The 19,670-nt window shown below is 39.2% G+C and overlaps 1 protein-coding gene across 3 annotated transcripts; it reads left to right on the top strand.

Moving 5' to 3' along the window:
* Positions 1-2,289: 2,289 nt before the first annotated feature.
* On the top strand, positions 2,290-19,117 carry ZBTB44 (zinc finger and BTB domain containing 44). 3 transcript variants are annotated; one of them, XM_082493867.1, is made up of 5 exons: positions 2,290-3,448; positions 8,106-8,190; positions 13,866-13,975; positions 16,324-16,624; positions 18,728-19,117. In XM_082493867.1, the coding sequence occupies exons 1-5, from the start codon at positions 2,431-2,433 to the stop codon at positions 19,008-19,010; spliced, it is 1,797 nt and encodes a 598-aa protein (XP_082349993.1). In that variant the 5' UTR covers positions 2,290-2,430; the 3' UTR covers positions 19,011-19,117. The 3 variants fall into 3 exon arrangements, with proteins under 3 accessions (XP_082349993.1, XP_082349992.1, XP_082349991.1); XM_082493866.1 differs by having other exon boundaries at positions 13,863-13,975; XM_082493865.1 differs by having other exon boundaries at positions 13,812-13,975.
* Positions 19,118-19,670: the final 553 nt, after the last annotated feature.

Here is a 19,670-nt window from a genome sequence, read left to right as displayed (position 1 = left end):
ATAAATTTAAATCAGTTTATTGCACATCACTGACTTCCGCTATTTTATTTTAAATTCTGTAACCAGATCAAGGTCAAGGAAGCAAAAGATGAAAAGATAAGGGGAAAGGAAACCAGAAGAGGGGAGAGGCGCGCAGGAAGGGGGAAGCAGGGCGAGGAATGATTCAGAGCAGGGTTTGAAGGAGGTGAGCAGAATAGAGCTCTCACGCTTAGAGACTGGAGAGCTAAGCATTACTTATTCAGATGAACAGAGAAGGAAAACGGGTTAGTCTTCTGGGTGTATAAGAATTGGGAGTATTGCTCGCTTAGATTTTTCTCCTTGTTTATGATTATGTATTGGTACTGTTTCTAAATACCAGATATACCATTGATAGTCCTTGCAAATGCATTATTCTTTTTGTAGCCAGTTGCTGAACAGAAGTACTTCTGGACTTCTGATGCGCCGAGGAATTGCTGCAGCGACGGGGAATTCAGAAGGAAGGGTATCCCAAGGCCATTTTAGAATGTGCTGTTACAAGATTTTATTGTAGTGTTTTGGTCTGAGATCAATTAAATATGCTTTTCATTTGATTCATGCTGGAGAACAAACAGTCTGGATCTTCAGATGCCTCTTGAGGTCGATATGTTTTCTTTCACTGAAGGGAGTGTTTTGCTTGTGCTTAACTTCTTCCTCTGCAGTAGTGTGAAATTTCATTTTAAATCCAAATGGCCCTTATAGTTTCATGCAGACTTTATATATATTGTTAAGTGTTAGTTAATCCATTCTCTCAAGTAGATATTTTTCCTCTGTCTGGAAGGGTTTGCAGTATCAAAAGTGAAATCATAGGAACAAGAAGAAGCCAAGTGTAAATGTCTGTAGAACAAGGTAGTCTCTGACAGCTGCCATTTAAATATGTGCTATGGTTGATGAGATTTGTGATAAGTTGTTCCAAACTTGCAGTGCTCTTTGTATCTGTGAAGCTCCACATGAGCAATTTGCAAGCGTGGTATGATTTTTGTGCATGTGTAAGGGAAGGGGAAAGGATGATGTGAAGAAGCTGGCTGACTCCAGGAAATAATCGGATCCAATTATGTTGTTGATGTTTAACCACCAGCTTTACCGAGATGATATTTCTATATCATGTTAATTGTCTGAGTCATGTGGAACACAGAAGACTTTTCATGGAAGCTTGGGGAAGGCTTAAGAAGGTGAAACATGGTGGCTTATGTTTCCTTGACAGTGAAATAATTCAGAAATAACTGGAGTAAACTCAGGAACTGCTTCTCCTTGTTTGGAGAGGCTCCGCTCTCTGCAAGTAGAGACAGCCTTGGTGGCCGCGGAAGTTCTGCTGCAGGGGCAGAGGGAGTCTAGGCATGCTGCACCTAGCTTGGCACAGGGTCATTCCCCTGTGTATTGCAGAGGGAGTGAATCGTGGATCAGCTTCATCCTCCTCAAATCAGAGGCATTTAGTTTTCAGACACTGCTGCGGCCTTAAAACTTGCAAATGGTGTGGGCCATACAGTCCCTTCTGCTCCTTCAGGACCTTGCACAAAACGTGCATTTGCTCCCACTTGTAGGAGAGAACGGGTCCCCAAGAAGGCAGTCTTGTATTTTTCAGAAGAAAGAAGTTGCCCTCCTTGTATTATTTATCACATACATAAAATCAATTTGTGTGTATTTGATTTAAACCTAAACTTTCCTTTGAGGTTTATAATCCATTGCGTTTTTGAAGGAATTTTCAATAACTTCTCATCCTAGTCCAAAACTATTTATTAAAAGCAGCTTTAGGCAATCAGTACCTGCGCTACAGCAGGAAAGCAGAGCTATTGGCAACTGTTATTTTATGTTTACTAGCTTGAACTCTCTCCTCTGAAAGTTTGTGCTGTAGTTTCTCTAAAGCTTTTCTGGTATTAAATACCTTCTCTGGGAGATTTGCTTGCTCCTGCACACTTGTAAGTGAACCCAAGCTAATGTCTTTTCCACTTAAAAGAAACATTCAACAAAGCCTGTCAGGTTTAAGAACTGTGAGCAATAGTTTCCTGAGCCCAGAAAGTTAAAATACAGGTTTCTTGCACAGATGATAGTTTCAAAAGCGCTTTCTTTTTAGTATTGCAGACATTTGTTTTTCTCTAAAAGGTGTCAGAGATTTGTTTTGAGTGGGCAGTAGCAGAAATGTGGAAGATGATATTAGTGATAGATTGCAAATAATTTAATATGTGGTTTTGAAAATTATAAGTAATTGCATTTCTGTAAAGTTAGTCCATTGCACAGTCTGGATCCTAGAAAAACCTGACCCTAGAGGATTCAGCTGAGTTTCCTTCATACAGAGTCTTATAATCATGAAACCACTTCACTTTTGCTTTCAGAGATGAAAATGACAATTTTCCTCTTCGTTTTAGGATACCTGTGATCTCTCGTATGTGGAAAGAACGCTAGCAGAAAGGTGAAAAAATGGGTGTTAAAACATTCACTCATAATTCCCCTGCTCACAGTCAGGAGATGCTGGGAAAGCTGAACATGCTCCGCAACGATGGACATTTTTGTGATATCACCATCCGTGTCCAGGACAAAATCTTCAGGGCGCACAAGGTGGTTTTGGCAGCCTGCAGTGACTTCTTCCGTTCCAAACTCGTCGGCCAAGCAGAAGACGAGAGCAAGAGTGTGTTAGACCTGCACCATGTGACAGTGACTGGTTTTATACCTCTTCTGGAGTATGCTTACACAGCAACACTATCTATTAATACAGAAAACATTATTGATGTGTTGGCTGCAGCCAGCTACATGCAGATGTTCAGCGTTGCTAGCACGTGCTCAGAATTCATGAAGTCCAGCATTTTATGGAATACTCCCAACAGCCAGCAAGAGAAGGTGCTGGATACAGGACAGGAGAACAGCGCAAACTGCAATTTTACTTCTCGGGACGGCAGCCTTTCTCCAGTTTCTTCTGAGTGCAGTGTAGTGGAAAGAACCATTCCTGTTTGCCGAGAGTCGCGAAGAAAGCGCAAAAGCTACATAGTTATGTCTCCCGAGAGCCCCCTTAAGTGTAACACACAAACAAGTTCCCCCCAAGTGCTGAATCCTTCAACTTCTTACCCGGAGTCCAGAAATCAGCCCGTGGACTCATCCTTAGCTTTTCCCTGGACTTTTCCTTTTGGAATTGATCGAAGACTTCAATCTGAGAAGGTGAAGCAGGCAGAGAACTCTAGGACTTTGGAAATGCCTGGGCCCTCTGAGTCCAACAGAAGAATTGCAGATTACGTGACTTGTGAGAGCACAAAAGCTAGTTCTCCCCTTGTGATTGAAGAAGATGTGCGTGTCAAAGTGGAAAGGTTAAGCGATGAGGAGGTTCATGAGGAAGTATCGCAGCCTGTTAGCGCATCTCAGAGCTCTCTGAGCGATCAACAGACAGTCCCGGGAAGTGAGCAAGTGCAGGAAGATCTCCTGATCAGCCCACAGTCTTCCTCTATAGGTATGACCATTTCTGGGGTTAAATATATGTACAAATAGGCATGTGCGCGCTTGTGATTTTGTTGGAGGAAATATGCTTCGTGTTTTTTCATGCTTTACTTTTGTGAAGCTGCCTTTTTTTCCCCCATTTTATGAAATGTTACATATAAACCCTGATGGAAGACTCGGAGCTCTTTAAATAACTTTGCAGAGGGCAGCTAAGAAAGGTAAGCCGGTTGGTAGACCTCCTTATTCAGGAGAGGTTGATAACCCCTTTTTACCTCTAGTTGCTTGGCTGGGGAAAATAATTCTGTTTTCAGTAGTGTCAAAAAGCATGATCTCAGCTGAGCTGCAACACCAAATCTAAAAGACTTGTGGCTGTAGCCACAGAGGGATAGAATGGTACTTTGCATCAGACATAAAATCTTGTATAATCACGACAGAGAGCCTTTGTAAGAAGATTTGCAAAATAAGTGGTGGAACACTGTCATCTTAATGCCCCAGACGAAAACAAAACCACACAGTCATAATATTGAGAATCTTTCCATTTCTCTGGGATTTGGTTCTCAAGTTTCTTCTTCAAATACTGCCAATTGCTGAGAGAAACCTTTTTTCCATGAAAGACAATTGGAAGCCAGTTTTGGGTTCTTCTAGCAGGCTGTTGGTTATTAATAGCTAATACTTAAAGGTTACTGTAGCAGTCCTTTTTTCCTCTTTGCACAGAATGCATTGGGTGGCTTTTAGTAAGCCAGAAGAAAAGGGGTTTGCAGTATTTCTAGTTTAATTACCAAGTTTTTGCCTAAGTCAGCTATTTTCCTTTCAGTTCAGTGGCTTGACCTGTGCTCGGTAGAGTTTGTTTATGGACAGGTTTTTAATAAAGCCTGTTTTGTTTGAAGACTGTAAGAATGGCAAAGGTACTGGTCTGCTTCATTCGAATAATGTATACATGAAAGACTGCTTCAGTTAAATAAATAAATGACAACAAAGTAAATAAATGTAGTTAAGTAGCCTGCATCATTTGTTTTCTTTGGTCAGTGTAATGTTGTACCTTCTCTGAAGAAAGTGAGTGTTAGATCAGTCTGACCATTCCAGGATTGCAATATATAATCGGTGTTGTTAAACTGTTCAGGTAATACTGCAAAGAAATGAAAATATTTTCCATGTATCCCATCCTTCAAGACTTTATGTTGTTGGGTTTTTTTGTCCATGGGTTTGTATAGCCCACATGTTGATATTTTAGATCGGTAATGCTTTTTCCAAATGAAAATGTTTTATTTACTGGAGACAAGGCTGTTTACCTTTTCTGAGAAGGAGACTTAGTATCAGTTTAGATACAAATCTTTAAATGTAGTTTGCCAAAATAGTGCATAGATTGAAAACTAAAAGAAACAATTTGTTTGCTGGGTAGTCTCCAGGAAAGGTGGTTCTTGTTCAAGAACAGGTTTAGCTTGACTCAGTTTTTAACTCATTCTAGTAGGAACTTTGGAAAGTCTTTGCCAGGGTCATGTGACAAGAGATGCAAATTATTTCATCAATATAATTGTACTATCACAGACAAAACAGAACCAGTAGGCATAACGATTAGGGAAAGTTACAAATAGCATATCAAGTCAAAGGAGGGAGTTTTACCAAGTATAAATATCATAGCCAAGTAGCTTAAAAGATCAAACTGGGTGTAAATTCTAGATTGCAAATGAGTAGCATACGATTCATGGAACTTTTCGGAGGACATCTCTTGGAGTTAGAAATACCAGAAAAATGGCATAGTCAAAAGTGGCTTGAATAAATTGGGACATGAGAATGTGAGACTAGGACTGAACTGCAGAGAGAGAGGTGCCACTGAATGCTAGAAAATCTCCTTTTCTAAGAGAGTCTTTGTGTTAAACAAAAAACACTTCAAAACATACTCCAATAGCCAGACACCTTACTGAATTCTGTTCTTGCTTTAGCCAGTTTCCTCATCTGTGAAATGATTTCTGTTGACAAGCAACTTTGCACACCTGTCTTTAAAAGGTATCTGTTTTGAAGCCTCATGATGTTTTTGGGAAAGTTTTCCATTTTCATTTTCCTATTCCAGGTTTTCTACCACTGAGGGTCATGTACCTGACCATTTCTACGCATGGGGCGTACGATCTTAGGCTTTAGCGATTCTAATGTTTAAACTTAAATGTCTGTTATTGAGGGTGTTAGTACAGCATGTTCTTCCTTAAAACAGCTACAGAGAGAAGAAAAATGTGCTAGGCCAAAGTCTTCAAAGTACAAATCTGTTCTTTGTCTTTGAATATGTTTGAATTAATATTCAGTGTATTTGCATAACATTGTTAACTATCTTCAGAATAGTTTTTATTCACATTGTGCTATAAAGGGAAGCAGTGCTCTTGCTTTCTAGCACAGTTCACATATACCTAATATATGATAAGGCATGCTTTGTAGCTAGAAAGCATTTTTTACCTCCCAAAGATGCATTTCCTTATACAGTAATACAAGAACAGTAAATGGAGGCAAGATATGTTAAAGTACAGCTTTTTCCTCCCCGAACATATTTTCCTCATATAATTGCATATATTTATCTCACTGTTTTATAGTGCATTTATAAAAGCATTCCTGCCTCTCTTCCTGATATTGCAAAAAGCTCTTATTCACTCTCTGGGCAATTTCAAGAATTGTTCATTTGCAATTTATTATATTTGGAAGCACTTTATAATACGGAAGGAGATGTGAAGCAGGGCCTTGATAAATAAGTCATTATGGTTACAACAATAGCTATGTCTGAGACGATATTTTCATAACTCATTAACACTGTTTCCATTTGAGAGGTGAAGGCATAAAATTAAACCTTATTTTTCAGTAGACTTTTGGTTAAGTATTTCATGAGAAAGAAGGATAAATCAAGACGGCATTAACTTTTGTGACTTTATAGATTACATAGTTACTGAATTTCCCAAACATAGTTAGTCAGCCAGTAACAAAATTATAAATTTTGATTCTGCTAGTGTTATTTTGAAACTGCTAGAGATGCAAGTTTCTTTCCATCACTAGCCCCGTAACATGGGGTCACGTTAAGACAGTAATCTTTCATTTCAGTAAGGTTTTGTAGAACACACTGTCCTTTATAGGGACATCTTTTTTTGGAGTCAGTACTCTCATTCTTTTTGACAAAAGAAGCACATTTTCTACTTCTCTTTCCATGTCTTTGTTCCTTCTCTTTGGTTTTCCATTTTGTCTTACGTTTGTCATCGTAGACCTAATGAGACTGGATTTTCCTAGTGTGCTTTAGAGAAGGGTTCTCAAATTCAGATTGCTCATGTACCACTCTCTTAGAAAGCAGAATTATTTTTGCCGTAGCAAGCAAGAGTACTGTCCTAAGCTTCACTTATTCGCAGTCTGTAGGTGTAGACAGAGGAACCTCCTTCCCCCATCTGTTGTCATCTCACATGGATTCAGTGGTAAAGACCCAAAGGCTGCTTGGCTGCTCAGAAAAGTTAGAGCAGTGCTTAGTATTCAGTCTCAACAGAGGGAAAAGGAGGCAAGACGGAATTGCCACTTCCAAGGGACTTTCATGCCACTAATCATACATATGTCATGATTTGGGAACCCCTGTTTTGGAGAGGAATGACAGCAATTCTGATCCTTTGGAAGTTTGGTAGAGTTCAGTCATTCATTTTTATCATCTCCCATTGCGCCCACAGGCATCATCAGAGGGAAAGGAGGAATGTGAGGTGATCCAGTCCGCTCTCTACATTCAGCTTAAAGAGGCAACAAAACATGATTTATCTAAATAGTCACATACTACCAAATCAGTGGATTTTTTTATCAAGGGGTATGGTTGGCAGGTGGTGGGTACCAGTTCTTAGAATTGTTTTAGTACTGTACTGCCAACTTCCCTTCCTGTTATGGTGACATCAGGCCAAAATAACCTTCCTTAATACGCCTAAACAAGGATTGAATGCCAAACTCTAGGTGGTGATGAGGGAGGCCCATCTGAGCAACACCACATCAGGTGAATGAAGTCATAGTTTTGCTTTAGTGCTGCGTTTACCTTAGATTCTGCTTCCAAAACCCACTTGAGCTACATTTGCCTGATTGTTGGTGCACTAAACAAAGCTCTGGAATGGTTTTGTGTATATGTTTCTCTTACAAACAGAAGTTTGGTCTCTGTTGTGTTGTATTTCAAATTTCTCAGAGGGCTCTTCCTTTCTCAGCATCTTATCGATAAAGGAAGGCATTATCAACCAATATATATATATGGAAGATCTGGAACACAAAAGCAATGTGGCGTAGCAGGGTTGAACTCTTTATTGCTCAAGAGGTCTTGAAAATTGATGAAATAGTCCCTTTAGGTGAAGATAACATTGCTGCTTTACAGTGTTAGTACTGGATGTGTTTTGAAAACTCTGGCTGTATTTAACATAGATTCTTTCCATTTTCTAGGTGTGCCAAATATTTGCCCTTTATTGAGTTGTCCATTTACTAAATAATCTGTGCAGAGTAGAAGTTGATTTGGAACACATTGCTTCTGGGTTTTCTAAATGATTTTCTGAAGACAATTTTAGTATCTTATCACCCAGGCAGCAGTGTTTCTCAGAGATTTGGAAAGCAAGCTTTATGTGTATTTACCTGCCCCTCCAACCCTTTTTGAACACTTACTTGCATTAAATTGCCCTTTTTTCTTTGCCTAGGCTCAATAGATGAGGGGGTTACGGAGGGATTACCCACACTCCAAAGTACCTCTGGCACTAATGCTCATGCAGATGATGATGATCGGTATGTACCAATGTAGTGTGCAAAGTGTTCTGCAGCAAGTGCTGTGCTGTAATTGACCTACCCAGCCTTAATCCTGGAATGTTTCGTTGTTCGTACATCTACTTCTCTGTGTTGATCAAAGTACAATCAGTGCCTGAAGGATCAGATGCTTTAGAAGAATGTAGGTGATGAAAATCAGAATTTGCTTACTTGTTGCTTTTCATTTCCTGTCTATTTCCAGGCAACACTGGTGAAGAAAGATATTCATGTTTTTGCTGTTTCTTCATCACTGCTCTTTATTAATAAGCAACAAAAAAAAAAATATCTTTACTGTGAAACAGGTGTGGTAGTTGCATGCATGCTAAAGCTAACGTAAAGCCACAAAAGCAACAAAATGAAAACAAGTACCTAGTCTCGGTTTCACCAGACATCGCTGTTGCCATAAATCATAGGGTAGGCAGAGCAGCCTTAAATCTTGTCTCCCAAACTTTCTGCCTGTAGCTTCTTACCAAGATGCTCCGTGTCACTTACTGTAAATATTTAGTGGTCTTTTGCTGTACTGGGATGAGTGATTTATTAAGGGAGGCCCTTATAAGGGAAGGCTGGCAGAGAAGGCAGAACTAAAATGGGTCTGTTTGGTTGAATATATATCGGAGTTCTGTTAGAGCGAAATGATTTACCTGCAAGTGGCATACAAGGGTACACACAACTGGTTTGACTTACATTTCGTTGCTTTTGTGGTATGTGTCAAGTATGGCATATAGCTAGCTATTCCCTTTCTAAGCAAAATTTTTGAAGTATCGACAAGCTGGCTTTTGCATAGTGTTTTGTTAGACAAGTGAATCTGAGGGAGAAGTGTGAACCTTTGGGAGTTGTTCCAGAAACTGTGTCAAGTGAAACTCCCTACAGAGATAACTATCAAGAGCTGCGTTTTCGTAGCTCATAAAATCTTTCCTGCTATTTCCGTCTAAAACCTGTCCCATTGTCGGATTAAATCTGAAGGGAAAATAACTGCCTATGTAAGATTTTTTTGTATGACATAGAAGATTTTATCTATCTGCTAACAACAAACCTCAGTATAAAAATAATACCCACCACTTAGGGTTTGACTTGATAGTAGGAGCACATGTTGCATTAGATCTAATCCAGGTTTTTAAAGCTAGAATTGTAAAGTCAACTGGCATACACATTTTCAGCCGTCTATTATTTCGGAAATTTCCTTTAAAATTGCAGAGCTTCAGCACAAACTGCAGAGAAAATTCAAAGTATATAAAATCCTTTTAACACACTGAAAATTTGCACTGAAAGATCTCTTGCCTGCAGAGAAGAAAAGAATATTTGCCTTAGTTTATGCCCAAGTTTGAAAATAATTAGTCTCAGAGTAACAGAAGCATCAGCAAAATGAACTAGAATTTGCACATTGTTTATATAAACAATAAGGGAATCAATAGTTATGGTAATTTATGAAAACTTCAGACTCCAGAACTAAAATTTTATACGAAGTGATTTATTTTATACACTCAAGTGAAAGCGCCAAGACTGTACTTATTCTGTGACTCGGTTAAATGTGTAAAATGGTGCTTTCAAGTCCTAAGAAGTTTTCTTTCACATGCGTGTGTGCGTGCATATGCCTGTCTGGTTGGGACCGTGCATTCTGATATGCTGTGACAGCCCTTGAAGCACTGGACTTTTGAATTCCCATTTCAAGCACAGGATGGGCGCATCAACAAATAAATAAAAATTCATTGTGCAACAATTTGGGCACACAGTTTTGGGTGCATAAAATGAGATAATACAGATTTCTGAATAAAATTAAACATTCAGCTGTAGCTGAATCAAATGAAAGCATGAATAATAAATCATATGGATAGAGAAAGTTTCCCTCACTATTTTTTTTTTGGTATTTTCTTTAATGCACCTTTAGTTTAAGTCCAGGTTGTACATTGCTTTATTAGTAGAGATTTTCAAAATGTTGAAATCAGTTGTGAGTGGACAATGCAAATTTATATTGAAAAGTATGTGTTTGAGTATGCATTTATTATATTTCTATTCATAAACCAGACCAAAAGATTGTTCCATCTAAAGGTCTTTCAATATGACATCCTTATCATTGTGGAAAGAATCATAAATATTTCAAAATTTAGGATATCTTATCTCTTGAGTTTCTGTGCTAAATAATTAACATAACTAATTAATCCTTCTCCGTAATCTGTTTCATGAACAGCAGGTCACATGCAATTGTCGTCAGCTTAATAGGCACACAGGAATCTCTTAAGTATTAAAACTACTGTTTCACAGTGAAGTTTGATATGTTCTTTATCTGATATTTCACATTTGGATTGCTATGCACTTTTCTAGCATAGAGCCATAATTCAGCCGTGGCTGGTTTAACAGTCTCTGGATCAGTTTGTGGCTGCATTTAAAAATGAGTTGCAAAGGCTTAATTGCAAAAGATCTCTCTGACCCAATATAATGAGAACCTCCACTTTTCTAAAGTAATTGTTGTTTACAAATAGAGACCATTTGTAGGCTCACTGAACGTTCTGGCATTCACATTTGTCAGTTTAGTTCTACATAGTTAAATATGTTTATAATCTCTTGGTGAAAAGAAGAAAAAATTGCAAGTAGAATACTTTAGCCTTACAGTGAAAACATTTTAAACCTATCTCTCTATCTAGCTGTTACAGAAATTCGCTGAGATGTTAGACAAATCTCAACTGTTAAATGCCACATATATCACAAATTGCAAGTTACAAAGAATTGAGTGTATATGGGGAAAAAGAAGCAGGGGAGAGTAAATATAATTGTGTTTCAAATGTAATTTCTTCATTGCGCTAAGGTCCGCAGTTATGTCAGCAATAGGTATTTCAGCCTGCTTGAAGTGTAAGGATGGAAAAAGACAGGCCAGTCACTGGTAGCTGGAGAGCCTCGTGATTCCCGTTTTATCTGCTTTACCCAGCCTTTCTCATCATGAAGCTTTTATGTAGGAAAAAACCAAACTTTATTTTAAATTTCTTCTAGGGAGATTGTCCCCATAGCACTTCTCCACTCCGTTTCAATTGCAGAGAAGCTGGCACCAGTACAGGTTTTGAGGATGAGCTAGCCTGAGAAAGCTGGAAACAAAAGGAGAGCCGTGGCTCCTAATTTCTGCCCTAGTTTGAGTGTCTCCCAAGATAGCTCTAGGAGCATGATGCACTTTTGCCTCTTCACAATCCCCTAACACAGAAATGAGGGAGGAAGGACCTAAGAAACGTGTTACCAGAAGAGGAAGTTCTCTATAAAGCAAGTTAAATGTTGTCGCAAAAAACAAACATCATTCTTATTTGAGCACAACTAGATGTGTATATCTATATGTACATCTAAGAGCAGGAGTTCTTGCTGCCCAGCCAGTCGTCCCTTTATCATGCCTGCATTGCAGCTGTCACTTCTGTTGCACATAGCTGTGAAAATTTTAATTGTGAGTTCTCCAGTCAGCTGAGTGCGAGGAAACCTTTATTGGAGGGATTTGCCCCTTAGCCAGACTGTGTGACATTTGTCGAATACTAGATGAGGGGCAAGTTCTCCATCCTGGGGACTAATCAGTTTGACTGATTATTAGACTGTTATGGCAGCTGGACTTCTATGCCTTATGCTTTTTTGCTTTTTTTTTTCGATGTTGTTCTTTTGTTGTTGGTTTTTTTTTGGGGGTGGGGTGGGGGTGGGTGGATAACGGACCCATCTGTTAGTCTGTGTTGATGGAGTTTTCATTGGTAAAGTTGAAAGTGTATGATCATACCAACTCCAGAGACAAAACTAGTGTTACTAGAGTAAAATCTGTTCTTTACTTAGTGATCAGCTCACAGAGGAACAGGAGTGACAGACTCTGTCAGAAATACGGTTAGACAAATCAGAAGCTGTGTTTAAAAATACCCTCATTTATTTCAAGTGCATTTGGTAAGCCATCAGTTAGCCTTTTTAGACCCATAAGTGGCAGTGAACCACGTTCTGCCAGGCCCGGGGTATGAGCTGGTAACTTCCCTCTTGCAAATATTCCCTTCAGCAAAGATCAACAAGTCTGTCAGCGTCTATCTTTTCCACAGCTCTCTAGGACACTACTGTGCATAAAAAGAAGTGAAGGACAATAAAGTTTCTTCCTTAGAGCAAATATTATTCCAGTTCCATGTGAGATCAGAAATCCTCATTGGTTTTACAGACTGATTGATACTAAACTCCTGCAGGAAATTCTTCTCTTGTGTATACCAAGAGATGCCTGGTGCTCATTTTCTCCAGATAAATTTTACAACTGGAACTTTAGCCACCAAGACCCATCATTGTACTCAGAATTCAGACACCCAGTTCTCACAGTTGTATTGACGTTCATTTCCAGAGCAGATAAAGACAATTAAGGTATTGATTTTAAAGAGATGATCCTAGTTCCTGTCCTCTTGTGCTGATCTGGTCTGTGGATTTTTATATGATGTGTAGGAAAGTGCATTTGTGCAAAGTGCACATTTCTTTCCCCCGAGCGTTAGAAGTCCACAAATTCACACTAACCTTGAAACCAACAATCTGGGCTCGAGGTGGAAGCAGACAAGCAAAAGGATCTGTTCAGTTAGTGAGACTTTCTGACTATGTGCAACAGGAGACATCGTTGTACTTTTTTTCTCAATACATTTCAAACGTTACAGTTTAGTAAAACTAAAATTGCATTGTTCTGGCAATGGAATATTCAGGGTCAGAGCAGTTCCCTGCTGCCAGTGACAGCTGATCTGCCATCAGGCTGTGAGCAAGCTGAAATGTCTATTTCAACAAAAACCATAGACCTTAATGTTCAGGAAAGGGAAACCCCAGGTAAGTACAAACTCCTATTGTTATACCAGCAGATTTGTTTTTATTTTCCTATGCCCTTTAGCAAAGCAAGTTCCTTGCCAGAGGACTTGGATTGTAACACTGTAGCTCCCTTAAACAGTTTGCAGCTAGAGGCTATGTGGGAGCAATTAGTCAGTTTTAAATAAATTAATTTGAAAGTTAAATTGTTCCTTTTATTATGGTCTGTGTGCTGTTTTTTAAATACAGCGCTTGAGCTATTCTCATAGAGCCGATTGAGTCAGACAAAGAGCGAGTATTGATTAAATAAATTAATATTTTAAATGTGGAAATATATAATTGTAGATACTAATGGTTGTTCATTGAACCTGAATCGAGATGAAAATGAATCAGCTTTAATTTCATTTGTAGATATCACTGAAGCTGCAAAATACTCCTTTGCTTTCCAGTTTGCTCAGTTCTTTAAATTCTTCCTCGGGGACTGTTTGTTGATTGTAAATCATCAATACGCTCGAGAAAATGTCCATGCCTGGAAAATATAGTTCACTTTGCAGCTGCTGCTCAGACCTGTTGCCGAAACAAACTGAAGTTAGAGGTTATTCTCTGGTTTTGTTCAGAAGTGCGAAGTCAGTGAATATAAGACTTCAGATGCAGGTCAGGCACATTGCTAGAGAGGCAAAGATTTCCAGCATAAATATAGATCTAAACAGAAATGTGAAAGACCAGTCTTTTTCTTCTTCTCATACAAATGTATTCAAGGTTCAGATTTCCATGGGAAAGACTTCTTAGTTTTTTCCTTTAGCTTGCTTGTAAATCAGTGAATTTTTTCTTCGTAGTTTGGAGAACGTTCAGTATCCCTACCAACTCTACATTGCTCCTTCTACCAGCAGCACAGAGAGACCCAGCCCAAATGGTCCAGACAGACCTTTTCAGTGTCCAACCTGCGGGGTCCGGTTCACTCGCATTCAGAACTTAAAACAACACATGCTTATCCACTCAGGTAAGAAATATTACCGTTTCCAAGAATTACTAATTTATAGACTCACAGAGGTTTGCTCACTGTGCAGCAAATATAATAATGCAATTCTTTTTTAATCACCTGGCAAGTGCTTGAGAATTGATTTCAGAAAGATGGGGAAGAGGTATGTCTCATTGAATGCTTGTTTTGGTACTTCCAATCCGACTGATAGCTCTACTCATGGATGATTAGCGTTTGTATGGACTGAAAAAAACCTGATTGCCTGAGATGAATCAGAATAAGTAATTTTCATGATAAAAATTTGAGAAGCCAAGCATACTTGGCTTTTTTATTATACTAAAGAGGTGATGTAGATGGAAATTCTTCCTTTTACATGTTGTCAATTGTCTGCTATGTTTTAGAGGAGACTTGCAGCCGTAAGAAAATATTATCTGTCTTATGTCCTTGCATTGAGGAATGTTGTATGCCTTTGGATCTCAGAATTTTTGGAGGGAAAACAGGACAACTGAATTGGTTTGATAAGCAATTTAGCTACTACAGATAGTACAGGTAGCAAAAGGTTTGTGTGAATGCCTCCTCTGGGTCTTGATCCCCACATTGTTCCATTAATTTTGATTCCTAACCTAAGAATGAGCTCCTAATGTCTTTGCTATCGATGTTTTTCAAGACTTGTCAGCATTATCTGGCAGTAGCGTTGGCATTTTAGTGAATGAAGGGAATATTAAAGGGTTATTGCACTTGAACGCTAAGTCTCATGGTTTAGCATCTCCCGCTTTGAGCTTCACTCTTACCTGCACACAGATGCTGCGCTGTTTTTGGGCAGAGCAACCACAATTATCAAGATGTAATTTTTTCACTGTCGGCAATTATTTGTCAAATCCCTTCAAGCAAAGTGTCCATTCTATGGTTGGGCCAGCAGTAATAATATGTGTTTAATATTTAAAAAAGCAAACTTTGTGGGCATGTCAGGTGTGAAATTATCCCCAGCTGGTCGCTGAAGTCTTAACTAACAGCGGACAGACAGGCTTCAGCAAAGCATCTCTGGCCAACCTGTCAACTGGCAACCCCTGGGCAAAGTTGGGAGAGATTTGAATAGCTGTTTTAGAGTAATTAGCATGCAAAAGAAACTCTCAAAACTAGTAAATGTTGAAAGTGTTTTCGCATAAGCAAAATGGCTGAAGAGATTCTCCTCAAACTATCAGAGGAAATAGATGCCCTTGGACAGTACGAGAGCATGAAAAGTTTTAGCTCCACACGACAATATTCTAGTATATTAACTTGTTTTCACATGCTTAACAAGGAGTTTCAGTGTAACCTTAACTACAGCTTTCTCTGTATAAAAGACCCAATTAAAAGTTCAGCTCCCGCTTTGAACGTAAGGAAAGCAGAGTGAAAGACTGGTGGAATTAACAGCCTGGACTGATGCACATTCAGCCTTTTGAAAAAACCTTTTTTATTCCTTGACAGCCCTATTATGAATAGAGCTCCATATTCCAGATTCTTGGCCTCATGTTTGGATTTCCACACTTTCTGGAGTTCAGACTTTTTATTAAATCTTAGCTTTTTGGTGATTCAGTCTTTCACGTTGTAATAGTTCTGTTTGGGTGTGATTACGTACTGTCAGCCACAGCAACATGTTGCAGAGCTTGTACATTTTAGGGTTTTATTAGTGCCTGTAATAGATGAAAAATGAACTAGTAACAGAATCCCTAAATTAATACGAGGAAAAAATGAGAGGCATGAACCTAAACTGTCTTAGAGAGCTGTCTGTCATGCAAAGTTGCTGAAGATTCTTGTATAGAAAGGTTCCCACGCAATATAAAGGCTGCTACTTCACTCTTTTATCACCATTCCTGCTGCATTACAGGGGTATCCTTGTGCACACAGTCCCCCTGCCAGAACACTTCTCTGAGGCCAAAGGCAGCCAGAAAAGACATTGCAATTAAGGGTAGTCTGATAATTGCATTGTTGGGAACCAGTCTGGCACAAGAATCTCCCAAGATCAAAAGAGTTCAAAGATGGTTTGAGATGACTGCTGCATCGGATACTTTTTGGCTGTGGCTCAGGATCTCAGCCATAGTATATAATCCATGGAGGCTTATGTTCATTTTAAACTGTGGGGAAGAAGACGTGTGAGCGTTACCAATAGGTCGCTTGTTACGAAATTTATTGGCAGTTGGTTCTGAGAACGTGTAACTCTGTGATAATTGTTTCTGCCATTTTAAAGTTAACCAGAGAGTCGCTTCCTAAAACAGCCCTTCACTGTGAGTGGCCACAGCTGCTGTCCTTTTGCTGTTAGAAATCTGGAAGGATTTTGCCAGTGACCTTATTACAAAAGGTGAACATTTTCTTTGCTCTCTCTTCCGCAGGCATTAAACCATTTCAGTGTGACCGCTGTGGGAAAAAGTTCACCCGAGCTTACTCGCTAAAGATGCATCGCCTGAAGCACGAAGGTAAACGCTGTTTCCGGTGCCAGATATGTAGTGCCACTTTCACTTCCTTCGGGGAATATAAACACCACATGCGGGTTTCCCGGCATATTATCCGCAAGCCTCGGATTTACGAGTGCAAAACATGTGGCGCCATGTTCACCAACTCTGGAAATTTAATCGTTCACCTGAGGAGCTTGAACCATGAAGCGTCAGAGCTAGCAAACTACTTCCAGAGCAGGTGAGGTGCACAGCAAAAACCTAACAGGGAAACTTGCTTTTTTTTTTTTTTTTCCTTTTTTTTTTTTTTTTTTTTTCCTAAATCATCTTTTCCTGCTTTCAGGGCAGCCTGCTGTGCCTCTCATCAGGTTGCCAGCTAATTCCAGTCAAATTCATTCTTGCGCCACTATCTGTTGTATCTGATCTGTCTTACAGCATATAAGCTATATAGGAGGGCACTGAAGAATCGAGTGATATGCAGAAGCTGCTTCTGGGCTACTTAATTTCTCTTTTCAGTAGTATCTATGGACAGGCTAATGGTGTTAAGCCAGAGCGTGCTATACTATAGTATCTGTGGAGTTATGTAAATGATTTGCTCTTCAAAATCTCATACATAGGCTGTTCACTTACGTAGGGGATAGACATGTGACTTCATTTTAAGTATTTGCTTGCTGGTGGATATTGTGGAAAGATTGCATGACTCCATACCTTCTCTTTTTTTCATTTTCTAGGTAACATATTACTAAATGATCAGACTAACAGGGTTTGAAATAGCAAGGGCCAGTTGGACAGTTCTTGTTTATCAGGGCACAAAAGACTTGGCATCTCGCAAATGCACTTCACTAAGGACTAATAAAAGGGTTCTGAGGCATGAGACTAGCACTGTATTCTCATATTGAAATGAATGTTTGTAACCATTGGAATTTAAGATAGAAAAATACGAAAGTGAATGTGGGAAACTGGAGGAAGATAGATCTCACAGCTCTTAAATCTTTAGAGCGGGTCCAGTTCGGCGTGTGTAAGTCATCTGTCTTCAGAAACGCAAAAGTGTATTGTAAGTGTTACTGCATCTACAATACCATCCCTCATGATTTCTAGACGTTATGCTTTTTCCCTGACAAAACATTTCAGCATTTTGTTCTATTTGGTTGTCTCAGAAGTGATGTAGGTTGAAAAAATTGCAAAACAAACCGGGAAAACCAGTCACTGTTCTTCCAACAGAATATTTTTTAAAAGTACAAGTGCTTCATATCTGTGGGTTTACGCAGTTCTTGTTCGTAGCACTTGTGCCAAAACTAGAGCAAAAACTCTTAAGGGATGATGCCATGATTGTGGTAAGCACTTTATTGTTGTCGTCAGATTAAAGTATGTGATTTTTAGTTGTCTGTAGGCCTTGCTTTAGTTTGAATTTACAAACACTAGGTTTAGCATAGTTGGTGGCAAATTTGGATTTGAAGCAGTGAATGCTGCTGTCATTGAAGAAAATGACTGCTTTTAAATGGATTATTACAAGGTGGAACGAAAACATACAAATGTCCTCATATATAATTAATATATACTTGCCTCAAGTACAAATTTACATGTCTGGTGCTAAAAATTTGCGGAATATTTTCATTATGTGCTCATGCTCTGCAAATACTACTGGAGAGTTTGGTGGATTTTCTGTGGATACACTCAGCCATCAGTTGGTGAGAGTAAGTTACAGAACTGTTGTCCAGAAAGGACTGAAACAGGGAGGGAACGCAATTCCGTTCTTTTCACAGTAGCGTGATACGTGTCAACGCCACAAAACACCGCTGTAGTTGGCAGCCTCCTTATGCTCTCAGCAGAACCCTTGCTTCCTCGCCTCATGCTTCCATTTACAGCCCGTCCTCTCCGAGAGGAGTGCTGCTGCTGTTTCTTGGGTGGATCTTACCTCAGTGGTGGAAAAGGCCCACGTCTTTGCCAGTGCTGAACTCGGTTTTGTTTCTATTTTGAAAGGTTGAGTGCTCCCTTTTTTCAATGAGGTTTTCAGTGCCATATGATGTTCCAGACATTAACTTTCATTCTCATCAAGGTGATACAACCTAAATAATAAGAAGTTGCTGCGTAGGAAATATGGATGGACAACAATGCAAAATAGATGCTTTTGAATAAATTCTCTGTGTGTTTAAATGAGAACCAGGTTATAGGGCTTAGTGAAGTATGTCGCTGCGATGATCTTGGAGCAATGTGAAATGAATATCTTTGTTCTCTGTGCAATGAAGTATGTAGCTTGTGTGTTGTAACTGATACAAAGAAACTGATATCGTTGATGTTTGTGTGAGAAATGACATTTCTCTTCTGTCCTTTGCCCCTCTTCTAGTGACTTCCTAGTACCGGACTACTTAAACCAGGAACAAGAAGAGACCCTCGGGCAGTATGAGCTAGGGGAGCATGGCTTTGAAAGCAACTCTTCTGTCCAAATGCCTGTCATTTCACAGGTGTCGTCAACTCAGAATTGTGAAAGCACTTTCCCCTTGGGGTCTCTGGGTGGGTTGGCAGAGAAGGAAGAAGATGTGCCAGAGCAGCCAAAGACTAATGCCACTGCTGAGGCAGCCGCAGGTGACCCTCCGAAACCAGAGCTGTCATCTATTACTATTGAATAATTCATGGTTTGGTTTCATTTTTGTTCTTTGGAAAGTGCCTGTGTTTGGTCCTGTACATTTTAATTTAATTTTTTTAAACAAAAGTGGGGAGATTTTCCCTTTTTACTTTGTAAGCTACGCTTTAAAAAGAAAATTGCAACAGATGTTACATTATTTTTCATGACTGAATGATCACTTCTGTGAAAATATTTAAGACTGAATGCACAAAAAGATCTTGTCAGAACATCATGGAAGCTGTGATACACTTCTAAAGAAGAACAACTGATTCAGATCACTTTAGCTATTTCTTCTTCCACAGTTAGTGCAGCTCATTAAGTTTCTCTTGCTTCTGCAGACCCTCTGGTTAAGGGAAAGAAATCAGAGGAAACCTTTTTAAAATGACAAACAAAAGAATGCATTGGAAATCTTTATTGAACAGTTTTGACTAGTTTTGAGAGGATGCTTTAATCTTCTGCATAAAAAAAAAAAAAGACACTTCCTATCTCTGTGCCTGCTGTTTTTCAAAGCGCTTACTGTAACCCTTTTCTTGGAAATGGTAAGCATTTTTGAAACTAACAGTCACACGCTTTTTAAAAACACATTGTCCCTTTTCATCTCAGATGAATCAGTTTTGACAAACCAAGTGATGTCATGCCAGGTATTCCTACTTCTTGTATTCCA

This window comes from Vanellus vanellus (genome assembly GCF_965231255.1).
Source record: "Vanellus vanellus genome assembly, chromosome: 21".
NCBI classification, from domain to species: Eukaryota; Metazoa; Chordata; class Aves; order Charadriiformes; family Charadriidae; genus Vanellus; species Vanellus vanellus.
Note: the sequence above shows the minus strand (reverse complement) of the source record. Positions and strands in the feature narration are given on the sequence as shown.

Coding starts and splice junctions, on each gene's coding strand:
- ZBTB44 (XM_082493865.1), top strand. CDS start 2,431: ATGGGTGTTAAAACATTCACTCATAATTCCCCTGCTCACAGTCAGGAG. Junction 3,449..8,105: donor CCCACAGTCTTCCTCTATAG/GTATGACCATTT, acceptor TTCTTTGCCTAG/GCTCAATAGATGAGGGGGTT. Junction 16,625..18,727: donor GCAAACTACTTCCAGAGCAG/GTGAGGTGCACA, acceptor CCCCTCTTCTAG/TGACTTCCTAGTACCGGACT.